Below are 14030 nucleotides of genomic sequence, written 5' to 3' on the forward strand. Positions count from 1 at the left end.
CCTCTAGCATACAGCCCTATCCCACCAGGCAAAAATACATTGAATCAATGTTCCATCAACGTCATATTTCAACAGACTGACGTTGAACATCAAATGGATTTTATACTTATATTTGCAAAAAGTACACAGTTTAAGTCTCATTTTAACCTGATTTCCACCACAAATTAACCTTGAGATTTCCAGAGATTTTCATTCATAATGAATTCACTTTTGGTTGACAACTCAATTAAATATACATCAAAATGAAATGTGTATTTGAGGTTATGCCAGGTTTTTGCCCAGATAGATAGTAATAGAAGTAATAATTTGTGTCTGTTCACTGATCAGCAAAGTTCAAAGCGCCTAGACCCACTTACAGTAATTCCTGCCTTTTTGCTCACTTTAGATTATTTGGCTTGCATGTAATCCTAGGTAATGTCTGTGCCTATGTGCCTGCCTTGCCCCCACATTTCTGACTAAAATAAAACACGGTCAAAGTACTATAACACACATACATGTTTGTTTTGTACAGTATTGGAGATGCAAAGAACATTTTGATGTAAGCAGACAAAGTAACCTCTTAAAAGTAAATGTTTAGATTTGTCCCTAAAGGGGTACAACTGCTTGTCACTAGGGTGATACCCTGTAAGGTCCCATTATGTGATTTTAGTTATAGGTACATAACTGTAGCCTAGTTCATACCTCAGATAGTACCTTTCTCTACATACATAAAATCATCCTTTGTACATTTGCTTATATTAACATCACAGTGTCAAATCCATTTGTTCCTTGTACAGTAAGTAGCACACATATACCTTTACCATACACCAGTTAAACTGGTACAACCATTTAGCTAAGTAACTAGCTGAGATCCATGCCCCAACTAAGCCACACCACCAGTATAATTTCCCAGTGTGCCTTGCCTTTTCTAGGGAATTGTAGAGTGTACACCCATGACTGTATTTATTAGCGTTAGAAACATGGTTGTTGAATTCATTCCTCTTGTGGCCTTCATTAAGTGAGTTCCTAGGCATGTATTATCAATTTAATTATAGTCTTTATGATAATAAATTATACACAGAATGTAGGAAACATTACGACCACCTGCTTTTTCCGTTACCTGCCGATCAGGTGAACGCTATGATCTGTTATTGATGTCACTTGTTAAATCCACTTCAATCAGTGCAGCAGTCTAAGGTACTGCATCTCAGTGCTTGAGGCATCACTACAGACACCCTGGTTTGAATCCAGGCTGTATCATGATTGGGAGTCCCATAGGGCGTCCGGATTTGGCCGGTGTGGGCCGCCATTGTAAATAAGAATTTGTTCTTAACTGACTTACCTAGTTAAATAAAGGTAAAAAATAAAGATTTTTCTGCCTTCAGAGACAATTGAGACATGGATCGTGTATGTTTGCCATTCAGAGAGTTAATGGGCAAGACAAAATATTTAAGTTCCTTTGAATGGGGTATGGCAGTAGCACCAATTTGATTGCTGCAATGCTGCTTGGTTTTTCACCCTCAACAGTTTCCCGTGTCTATCAAGAATGGTCCACCACCCAAATTGACTGTGGGAAGCATTGGATTCAACATGGGTCAGCATCCCTGTGGAATGCTTTTGACACCTTGTAGAGTCCTTGCCCTGTCAATTGAGGCTGTATTGACGGCAAAACGGGTTGCAACTCGATAGTAGGAAGGTGTTCCTAATGTTTTGTACACTCAGTGTCTATCATGAAGCCTTATTTTGAGGACAAGATTTACACTAATACAGTGGCCTGTAACGCATGGTTTTCAGGTCACACCAGGCCTTCAAGTAGGCTTGCAAAAGTCCAGTAACTTTCCCCAAATTACCCAAACATGTCTTAATATGGAATCCTCCCACTTCCAGGAGTCTTCGAACCAGGATTTCTGAAAACCCTGGGAAAGTTATCAGAAGTCATATTATGCTGTTTTGCAAAGTGATTTGTAATTCCAGCCAGCATTAAAATATCCAACAGATACTCACCCAACCTGCATGCATAGTGACTTGCAGGGTTAGGAACATTGTAAGTAGACTTCCTAAGCCATTTCAGTAACGTGTGCAAAACAATCGAACTAACTGATTAGATTAGTTGCATATTATTTATTTTTGTGTAGCATAAGATTAATCAATCTATCAATGTACATATAAAAACACACACGAAAAACTATTCTAAAATGTTTAACATGCTGTAGAGCATGCTGGGAAATATGATGATGATAATAATTTTGGTGCAAATTTGCCTTTTTAGGCTACCACCCCAGTGGTGGGTATTGAGGGTACACAAAATAGATATGTAAAGTGGGAAAGAGAAATGTGCCTTCACATTGTACCCCTTTTTTGAGAGTGAGAGTGTAGTGATTGTACCTTTTTATAATCAAAATATTGGGTAAAAACATTTACCATTATAGTCTTTAACCACACAAATACCCTAAAAGTTATTAAACATGTGAGATCATTATCTGTACCTCTGACAGTATATTATGTGCATTTTATTTTTTTTGGACAATTGTTTATATATATTTCCAAGAGTGTAGGAACTTGTCTCATCATATCCTCGGTTGGAAAAAGCAAATGTCTTATTAGGCGTAACGTAACTGTCCATCAGTACTACTCCATACCAACATGTTTCAAGGTAACCTGCCTAAATGACTACCAACCCGTAGCACTCACGTCGGTAGCCATGAAATGCTTTGAAAGGCTGGTCATGGCTCACATCAACACCATTATCCCAGATCCACAGATGATGCAATCTCTATTGCACTCCACACTGACCTTTCCCACCTGGACAAAAGGAACACCTATGTGAGAATTATATTCATTCACTACAGCGCAGCATTCAATACCATAGTGCCCTCAAAACTCACACTTAGCTAGGGGCCCTGGGACTAAACACCTCCCTCTGCAACTGGATCCTGGACTTCCTGACAGGCCGCACCCAGGTGGTAAGGGTAGATAACAACACATCTGCCACGCTGATTCTCAAAACGGGGGCCCCTCAGGGGTGCATGCTCAGTCCCCTCCTGTACTCCCTGTTCACTCATGACTGCACGGCCAGGTATGACTCCAACACCATCATTAAGTTTTCTGATGAGACAATGACACAACAACTGATCACCGACAACGATGAGACAGCCTATGTGAGGAGGTCAGAGACCTGACCGTGTGGTGCAAGGACAACAACCTCTCCCTCAACATGATCAAGACAAAGGAGATGATTGTGGACTACAGGAAAAGGATGACCGAGCACGCCCCCATTCTCATCAATGGGGCTGTAGTGGAGCAGGTTGAGAGCTTCATGTTCCTTGGCGTCCACATCACCAACAAACTAATATGGTCCAAGTACACCAAGACAGTTGTGAAGAGTGCACAACAAAACCTATTCTCCCTCAGGAGACTGAAAAGATTTGGCATGGGTCCTCAGAAGGTTTTACAGCTGCACCATCGAGAGCATGTACATAATTACCTCAATTACCTCAACACCGGTGCCCCCCGCACATTGACACATTGATTCTGTACCGGTACCCCCTGTATATAGCCCCACTTTTGATATTTACTGCTACTCTTTAATTATTTGTTATTCTTACCTCTTACTTTTTAAAGGATTTTCTTAAAACTGAATTGTTGGTTAATTGCTTGTACGTAAGCATTTCACTGTAAGGTTGTATTCGGAGCATGTGACAAATAAAATTTTATTTGATTTGAGTATAATACTCAGTATGAAATGCCGTACATTCAACAGGTGTAATGAGGTCTGTGTGTAGCTTGTGTAGAGGAGTCAGGCGCAGGACATCAGATATGAGTAAATAAACGTAATTTACTCAAAATTAGACAAAATACAATACAATAAAACCAGCCCACATAACGGACCGTATTACATACAAACAATTGCTCACAAACAAACATGGGGGAACAGAGGGTTAAATAATGAACAAGTAATTGGGGGATTGAAACCAGGTGTGAAGGGAACAAGACAAAACAAATGGAAAATGAAAAGTGGATCGGCGATGGCTAGAAGGCCGGTGACGTCGACCGCCGAACGCCGCCCGAACAAGGAGAGTGACCGACTTCGGCCGAAGTCGTGACAACAGGTAACTACACAACTTTCCAACACTGAAAGGTTCACATACATATCCATCACTGGGGCCAAGCTCCCTGCCATCCAGGACCTCTATACCAGGCGGTGTCAGGGGAAGTCCCTAAAAATTGTCAAGGACAACCACCCAAATCATAGACTGTTCTCTCTGCTATCGCACGGCAAGCGGTACAGATGCATCAAGTCTTCAACCAACAGGACCCCCAAACCATAAGACTGCTAAATAGTTAACCAAACAGCTAACCAGACTATCCTTTATGGAGTGATTTCAGTGGCAACAGACATTGTATTTAAATGTTTTGTTTGTACTAGGATTTTGAAATTTGTTTTTAATATTATTGATTTTGCAAGAAACAAATTGAGTCATTGAATCCATAAATTGAACTTCTCCATTCTGAATGTATTATTTTTTTCTCCAAGAATGTATCCTGTTACCTAGTCACTTTACCTCTACCTGTATGTACATATCTACCTCAATTACTTCGCACACTTGCACATGGACCTGGTACTGTTACCCCGTCTATATGGCTAAGTTATCGTTATTCATGGTGTGCTTATTCCTTGTTACTATCGTTCTATTATTTTTCTATTCTTCTCTCTGCATTGTTGGGAAGGTAAACATTTCACTGTTATTCTTCACCGGTTGTTGACAAAGCATGTGCCAAATAGAATATGATTTGATTTGACACAGACACACACACACACCGGAGACTTCTCCTGCGATGGTGGTCTTGCCGTTGGAGACAAGCTAGTGGCAGCAAAAAAAATTGCATCAGGATGGAGCTCCACCACTCCAGTCAGATGACAGGCGGGAAGGGAAGGCAAACATGACTCAACTTCAGATCCACAGTATCCTGAGCAAGCTTGTAACTGTTAAACACTGTATCAGAAACTGACTGGCTACAGCCGCGAGACCCTCTCTAGCTCTTATTTAGGTCACATTCTGCGCTCCAAAGGCGAAAAAAAAGGAGTCTCTGTCAATCGACTGCAATGAATACCTTCAGTTGGCCAAGGTCCAGTGTATAAAGTGCTCTCTGAGCTGTGGCGGCTGCTGTGTGCGTGCGCACGTGTGTGTTCTCATTTACGTTTGTGTGTTCAATCCCTTGCAAATACAGGGGTGGTGTTTGGGATTGGGTTGAGATATTCATATTGTGTTTTCAATACAAATGTAGAATATGGTGATGTAGGCCTTTGTGACTCCCAGCGATATTTGATCCCTCTGCAGAAATGGAAATGTCATCCGAATTCTCACAAACAGTTCAGTCCATCTTCAATTACTGTAGCCTCCACACATTCCTCATGCAAAACAATATACACCCCGTCTTCGTCCCAAATGCCGTTCTGTTCCCTACATAGTGCAAAGGGCCCCCATGTGGGCCCTCGTCAAAAGTAGTGCACTATGTAGGGCACAGGGTGCCATTTGGGACGCAAGCCTGTGCATAATGTATGTACTGTACACAGACACGAATAGATTTATTTGATAGAATTCCATTCCTCAGTTCTCTGTGTTTCAGGTTTATCTGGGGTCATTTAATTTGTTTGGTCCAGTACCCTTTACCTTCCTCCTTTACCTTCCTCCTTTACCTTCCTCCTTTTACTTGCTTTTATTTACCACAGTGGCCTTTGGTTGTGTGTTATAAATTGCTGCAATGAATTCCCTCTGCTGGCTAAGCCTCAGTGTTCTGTGTAGCTCTGTTAGAGCTCTGCTTTGGGTGCTTGGACCCTTGTTATTGTCTCGTTATCCTCACCTCCCAGCCTATTGGACTAGGTGACAGGTGCAGATTCAGCATTCTGCTGAATATTTGGAGCTGTTTGTGTGTGTGTGTGTGTGCGTGTGTGTGTGTGTGTGTGTGTGTGTGTGTGTGTGTGTGTGTGTGTGTGTGTGTGTGTGTGTGTGTGTGTGTGTGTGTGTGTGTGTGTGTGTGTGTCAGTCTAAAGTACACAACGGTTCACCTGACACAAGACTTAATCCAAACATTAAACTGTTGATTTTACGCGCATTTTACATTTACTGTACTTGTCACTGCATTTGTTAATAATTGCTAGGTTTTGACAAACAAAGTAAAAACTAACGGACAACTAAGAAAAGCGCAAACCAAGTTGATTCACCGAGAGGGTCAAACAGCTGAAAGAACAAAGACACTGTTATTTAAACCTTCCTCCTATGCTGAGTCTCCTTACACATCTGGACAGCCAATACATACATCTCTGTTGCTAGACAGGATTTTAGTGATTCCTGTTCTCTCTCACTCCATCTGAACCTGACCTCGGCCCAAATTCCTTATTCCTCCCCAACTCATGGTTGTCCTGTTGACTTGAACCAGACTGTGGCCCTTCTCCTTTCCATAGGATTCCAGATATCTAACAATAACATGTTCTGAACAACAAAAACGTTCTGCCTTCCCCTCTCTCCCTCAGTGACATAAATACGTTTAGAGGTTCTGCCTTCACGTTTAGAAGTCAGAACCCATCCTTCCTGGAAAATGTGGGATAGGTGCCACACAGGACAAGAACATGACAAGGGTCTGAGTGAGAGGCTCTAACTGGTGTCTCCAGATGTTGTTCACACAACAGACGGTCCAATTATACATCACAATCTGGGTCAGATGGGCATCATTTGAAAGCTTGTTCTATTGCCGGCATGACGAACTATGTCATAAAGTCAAATACTACAGTGTTAGGCTTTCACAATGCAATTCAGGGAAACAGATACTAATTTTGCCAGTCCGTGAAAGACAGCGGTAATGAGTATATTCAGGTGCCTGTGCACCAGTCCATTATCTTCACAATGGAAGAACTGCGGCAGCGTAGCCTAGTGGTTAGGGTGTTGGACTAGTAACCGAAAGGTTGCAAGTTCAAATCCCCGAGCTGACAAGGTACAAATTTGGTCTTCTGCCCGTGAACAAGGCAGTTATCCCACTGTTCCTAGACCATCCTTGAAAATAAGAATTTGTTCATAACTGACTTGCCTGTATAAATCAAATATGCTCATTCTGTTCAGAACAACCCAGGCATGTCATATTGTAACTCTGCATCAAACATCAATGTTGACACTGTATAGGAGATTATGAAATGTGAAGTGCAAGTGTTTGGTTCGCTTGTATGATATCAAAGCGGTCCATTTCAATTACATTTCCCTCAATCAGACCCCAAAAAATTATCAAATGTTGCCCAATTAGCACAACGCCTGTCAGTCATATACAGCATGTTACAGCATATACAGCCTCACCATGTGAGGCAAGGCTTTTATTGGCTGCTGGCTGCAGTGGCCCGGGAGCTGTCAGCTTGTTTTAGAGGGAGTGGAGAAGTAGAGCCACCAGACTCTTGTCAACAGCCACCTCACACCTTAGATCAGCTCAAATGACTGGCAGTACTAGGATCAGGGCTCTTATTCATAAAGTGTTTCAGAATAGGAGCTCTGCTCTAAGACAAGCTTTCCCTTTTAGGTGATCATGAATTAGATTATATGGATAGGGAGGACCTGATCCTAGATCAGCACTTCTACTCTGAGACATTTTGTGAGGTTAGGTGACTATTCCTGACTGTTTATTGGAGCTTGCTCCCTCTCTTTCTTCTTAGCGGAAATAAACCCTTAAACAGTATTCAATTCTTTCAAACTCAACCCCCGGTTCCCCCCCCCCCCCATCTCTTTTTTACTCATGTAATCAAATTCAGTAGCGCAAACATAAATGTCGGAAGACAAGCTTGTGGAGCGATTGGAAAGTCTTGAAATGCATGCCAAATAAACTGACTGCTATATTTAGATAACCTTGAAGGACAGAATAAAGAGTTGAATAGGCCTACCTGTGTCAACATCACTGTCTGTTCTCGTCTGCTTAGGGGTGCCAAAAGCCATTCTAATCAGCTTTAGACAATGCCTATATGTGCATAAGTAATTATCTCCCTCTCTCTTCTCTCCCTCTCTCTCTACGTCTCTCTGTTTGTCTCTCTGTTTGTCTGTTCTGGGTTTGTGTGTCCACAGAGCTTATTTAGCGTCAGTAGCAGTTAGATGCGTCTGTCCCCTCGTCCGTGACGATGACGATGAAGGGCTTGTCGAGTAGCCGGAGACACCATCACATGGTGACCTGTGACCCCTCCTATGACTCCATGACCCTGGGGCGCCAAGCCCGGCCCTACCCGCTGAACCCGAGCAATGCCCACCCGGCGGACCACCCTTACTATGCCCAGCGAAGCTCCTTCCAGTCTGAGTGCGGGCCCTACCCTGACCCGGCTAGCAGCACCTTCCCCCGAAGACACTACAGCTCCCAGCATGAACTGAAGGATGAGTGTGCTGTGGTGCCTTACACCGGAGGCCAGGGGGGAGGCGTTAAAAACAACCGCATCCCCCCCAACCTTCTGGAGCAGTTTGAACGGCAGGCGCCGGCGCGCCATGATGGCTACCACACACTGCAGTACAAGTGCACAGCGGTGGCGCACCAGCGCAGTGACAGTCCTGGGAGGATCCGGCATCTTGTCCACTCGGTCCAAAAACTCTTCACCAAGTCTCAATCCCTAGAAGGCCCATCCGGGGATAGGATGAACGGGGGCAAGGCCAGCTCTGACGACCCGCCCTCCCACTCGGGCACCCTGAAGAACAGCAGCAAGCGCAGCAAGAGCAAAGACCGCAGCAGGTCGGAGCCCAAGATGCGCTCAGCCATCTCAGGCTACTGGAGCTCGGACGACACCCTGGACCGCGAGGTGTGCCTGTACCACCACCACAGCCCCATCCCGGGAGGCATGCCCTCGGGGGTGATGACCATGGGCCGCCACCCAGGCAAGTCCCAGTCACAGTACTTCATGGAGCAGTACAACACCATCAGCGCCCACTCGCTGAAGACGTCACGAAGCAACAACGACGTCAAGTGTTCTACATGCGCCGGGTTGCCGGGACTGGGCACGGGAATGGATGGGACTGGCCAACTGCTGAAGAAGAGCTCGTGGTCATCAACGCTGACGGTCAGTAGGGCCAGGGAAGTCTACCAGAAAGCATCGGTCAACCTGGACAAAGCCCCGGTCAAGGCTGATACCTGCCAGCGGGGGGGGCGCCAGATCTGTCAATTCCTCCAGGTATGACAACAACCCTTCTTCACTTCCAAACCTCCATCTTCACACCTCCATCCCATGTTTTACCAGAGATTCATCTGCCTGTGTGGAGACACCTGGCCCACTGCATGTCCACTGTCCCTTGAGGCAGAGAGAGAAGGGTAGAGGAGGGGCAGACGTACTCTCTATCTCGATCCATGTCCACGCAGACTGATATCCAGAGGCCCCTCAATGTCCACTGTCCCTTATGGCAGAGAGAGAGGAGGAGACAAGGAGCAGACTTACTTTCTCTCTCTATCGGCCACTCTTTGGGGACATGTAAGACGTCTTAATAAGTGTTGAATGTGAGACAAATATTTATTGCAGATCTTAATAAAGCAGGTGCAGCAAAATGCTTTTGTTCCTAGCTCCAGTAGTACAGTAAATGTCTAACAGTACAATACTAATACACAAACAATCCAAGAAAAAAAATATATATAAACAGAGATTACAGTTTTTAACAATTTTTTACACACTAAAAGTGGTACTTGAGGCACACTCAGTGAAACCATTAACTCATGTTCCTCATCTTCAGGACAAGTCTGCAAAACTGCCAGCCCATTATCTGCTTTACACTCAGTTTGCAATTGTAAAATGTTTGCTAAACACTAAACACAGTTCTCTACATTAGACACATCTTTCAAAATGAACAGGTCTTGTGTTTCGTTTGGAAGCACTGCAATTCCAAATGCCACGCGCATTTACCAAGTACTTATACCCAGTGAACACGTGTGAAAACTTAATTTCTTCACTTAGACATCAGAGCTTGAGCAGTATAAATAAGCTTCAGGTTGGCTTTCTTGGTTTGGACAACAATGGAGGCCAATTTTGGAGAGAGAGAGAGATAGAGGAAGAGGAATGAGAGTAAGAGGTGGAGGAGGAAGAGGACAAAGACGATGAGGAGGACAAGGACAAGCCTATTGGTTTATCTTCTACTGTATTTGTTTTGTCTGCTACTGTTCATCCCGTAATCTGGATGAAAATACAATTTCTTGAGAAAGAAACACATTTTATTTCCCCCCCTTTCATTTTTGTTTATAGTGTAAATGTACACTGAATATGCATACATACTGTATATATTTGGGCACATACATGTACGTGTGAGTGCTATGACAAACTGCTGTGGACTCCACTGCACACTGAACATGCAAAAGACACATGCGTGTATAAGAGCCAATCATTTGATGGATTTATAGAGTTTTGATGCTAAAACACCATTTTGAGAAGAGTTATAATAGTTTTGAATGAAGTGTTTGGTTTTTCAAGAGATGTGTGACATTTTGCATGTTTTTTGTGTGTGTTTTGGCGTTTTGTGTGTAGAGTCTAGAGAAAAGGAGCCATAGTTTCAGAAATCATGTGTAAGCAATTGTCAAAAACTGTAAGGCATATCAAAACGAGCAATGTCAGAGTCCAGGATATACAGTGCATTCGGAAAGTATTCAGACCCCATTACTTTTTCCAGATTTTGTTACGTTGCAGCCTTATTCTAAATTGGATGAAAGAAAAAAAATCCTTGTCAATCTACACACAACACCCCATAATGACAAAGCAAAAATGATTCAAAATCAAAACAGTAATACTTTATTTACGTAAGTATTCATAATCTTTGCTATGAGACTCGAAATTGTGCTCAGGTGCATCCTGTTTCCATTAATCATCCTTGAGAAGTTTCTACAACTTGATTGAACTCCACCTGTGGTAAATTCCAAAGAAGTTTGTGACCACCAAGAGTCTTCCACGGCTGGCCACCTGGCAAAACTGAAAAATCATGGGAGAAGGTGACCAGGAAGGTGACCAAGAACTCAATGGTCACTCTGACAGAGCTCCAGAGTTCCTCTGTGGAGTTTGGTGTACCTTCCCGAAGGACAACCATCTTTGCAGCACTCCACCAATCAGGCCATTATGGTAGACTGACCAGACGGAAGCCACTGCTCAGTAAAAGGTACATGACAGCACGCTTGGAGTTTGCCAAAAGGCACCTAAAGATTCTCAGACCATGAGAAACAAGATTCTCTGGTATGATTGAACTATTGGCCTGAATGCCAAGCGTCACGTCTGGAGGAAACCTGGCACCATCCCTACGGTGAAGCATGGTGGTGGCAGTATCATGCAGTGGGGATGTTTTTCAGCGGTAGGGACTGGGAGACTAGTCAGGATCGAGGGAAAGATGAACAGAGCAAAGAGATCCTTGATGAAAACCTGCTCCAGAGTGCTCAGGACCTCAGACTGGGGTGAAGGTTCACCTTCCAAAAGGACCACGACCCTAAGCACACAGCCAAGACAATGCAGGAGTGGCTTTGGGACAAGTCTCTGAATGTCCTTGAGTGGCCCAGCCAGAGCCCGGACATGAACCCTATCGATCATCTCTGGAGAGACCTGAAAATAGCTGAGCAGCGACGCTCCCCAACCAAATTTACAGAGTTTGAGAGGATCTGCAGTGAAGAATGGGAGAAACTGCCCAAATACAGGTGTGCCAAGCTTATACAGTGCCTTGCGAAAGTATTCGGCCCCCTTGAACTTTGCGACCTTTTGCCACATTTCAGGCTTCAAACATAAAGATATAAAACTGTATTTTTTTGTGAAGAATCAACAACAAGTGGGACACAATCATGAAGTGGAACGACATTTATTGGATATTTCAAACTTTTTTAACAAATCAAAAACTGAAAAATTGGGCGTGCAAAATTATTCAGCCCCTTTACTTTCAGTAAAGCAAACTCTCTCCAGAAGTTCAGTGAGGATCTCTGAATGATCCAATGTTGACCTAAATGACTAATGATGATAAATACAATCCACCTGTGTGTAATCAAGTCTCCGTATAAATGCACCTGCACTGTGATAGTCTCAGAGGTCCGTTAAAAGCGTAGAGAGCATCATGAAGAACATGGAACACACCAGGCAGGTCCGAGATACTGTTGTGAAGAAGTTTAAATCCGGATTTGGATACAAAAGATTTCCCAAGCTTTAAACATCCCAAGGAGCACTGTGCAAGCGATAATATTGAAATGGAAGGAGTATCAGACCACTGCAAATCTACCAAGACCTGGCCGTCCCTCTAAACTTTCAGCTCATACAAGGAGAAGACTGATCAGAGATGCAGCCAAGAGGCCCATGATCACTCTGGATGAACTGCAGAGATATACAGCTGAGGTGGGAGACTCTGTCCATAGGACAACAATCAGTCGTATATTGCACAAATCTGGCCTTAATGGAAGAGTGGCAAGAAGAAAGCCATTTCTTAAAGATATCCATAAAAAGTGTTGTTTAAAGTTTGCCACAAGCCACCTGGGAGACACACCAAACATGTGGAAGAAGGTGCTCTGGTCAGATGAAACCAAAATTGAACTTTTTGGCAACAATGCAAAACGTTATGTTTGGCGTAAAAGCAACACAGCTGAACACACCATCCCCACTGTCAAACATGGTGGTGGAAGCATCATGGTTTGGGCGTGCTTTTCTTCAGCAGGGACAGGGAAGATCGTTAAAATTGATGGGAAGATGGATGGAGCCAAATACAGGACCATTCTGGAAGAAAACCTGATGGAGTCTGCAAAAGACCTGAGACTGGGATGGAGATTTGTCTTCCAACAAGACAATGATCCAAAACATAAAGCAAAATCTACAATGGAATGGTTCAAAAATAAACATATCCAGGTGTTAGAATGGCCAAGTCAAAGTCCAGACCTGAATCCAATCGAGAATCTGTGGAAAGAACTGAAAACTGCTGCTCACAAATGCTCTCCATCCAACCTCACTGAGCTCGAGCTGTTTTGCAAGGAGGAATGGAAAAAAATGTCAGTCTTTCGATGTGCAAAACTGATAGAGCCATACCCCGAGCGACTTACAGCTGTAATCGCAGCAAAAGGTGGCGCTACAAAGTATTAACTTAAGGGGGCTGAATAATTTTGCACGCCCAATTTTTCAGTTTTTGATTTGTTAAAAAAGTTTGAAATATCCAATAAATGTCGTTCCACTTCATGATTGTGTCCCACTTGTTCATGATTGTGTCCCACATATCTTCATGTTTGAAGCCTGAAATGTGGCAAAAGGTCGCAAATTTCAAGGGGGCCGAATACTTTCGCAAGGCACTGTAGTGTCATACCCATGAAGACTCGAGGCTGTAATCGCTGACAAAGGTGCTTCAACAAAGTACTGATTAAAGGGTCTGAATACTTATGTAAATGTGATATTTAATTTTTTTTCTATGCATTATCTGTGAAGAGAATACAGTATGCACATATAAAGTGAGTAAATCAGTGAGATACATTTTTCAGAGATCAAATTGCATTTCATCAGAATAATTTTGCAGGAATGCTAATCCTATCTGTTCCTAACTACAGAAACTATTTCAGAACAATAAACATTGTTCATTTTATTACATTTGTGTCAAACGTGAGACGTCCTCAGTTGTGTCAAACGTGAGACGTCCTCATTTGTGTCAAACGTGAGACGTCCTCATTTGTGTCAAACGTGAGACGTCATCTTCCTCACCTGTTAACATCATTCATCCTATTCCATATCGTCCCAAGTCCTTTAAATTGTTACATGTCTGTGTGTTTGTAATGTCTTGTGACAGCTGATTTGGTTCTGGCTCCCGAGTGGCGCAGTGGTCTCAGGCACTCCATCGCAGTGCTAGAGGAGTCACTACAGACCCTGATTCGATCTTGGGCTGTATCACAACCGGTCGTGATTGTGAATCACATAAGGCGGTGCACAATTGGCCCAGCGTCGTCCGGGTTAGGGGAGGGTTTGGCCGTCATTGTAAAATAATTATTTGTTCATAACTGACTTGCCTAGTTAAATAAAGGTTCATCAAAAAAATGAATTAGTGTGTTTGTGCTTGTAGATTTCCATG

The 14030-nt window shown here is 43.3% G+C and overlaps 1 protein-coding gene across 4 annotated transcripts in view; it reads left to right on the forward strand.

Moving 5' to 3' along the window:
- The window catches only part of LOC110535601 (disks large-associated protein 1), a 246163-nt gene that overhangs the window by 118601 nt on the left and 113532 nt on the right, over window positions 1–14030 (forward strand). For all 4 annotated transcript variants that reach the window (XM_036935331.1, XM_036935328.1, XM_036935330.1 and 1 more), the window contains one exon: window positions 8076–9160. In XM_036935331.1, coding sequence (XP_036791226.1) covers window positions 8129–9160 — 1032 coding nt within the window. In that variant the 5' untranslated portion in view covers window positions 8076–8128. The remainder of the gene's footprint in view (window positions 1–8075; window positions 9161–14030) is intronic.

The sequence above is a fragment of the Oncorhynchus mykiss genome, chromosome 11 (assembly GCF_013265735.2).
Source record: "Oncorhynchus mykiss isolate Arlee chromosome 11, USDA_OmykA_1.1, whole genome shotgun sequence".
Taxonomy (NCBI): Eukaryota; Metazoa; Chordata; class Actinopteri; order Salmoniformes; family Salmonidae; genus Oncorhynchus; species Oncorhynchus mykiss.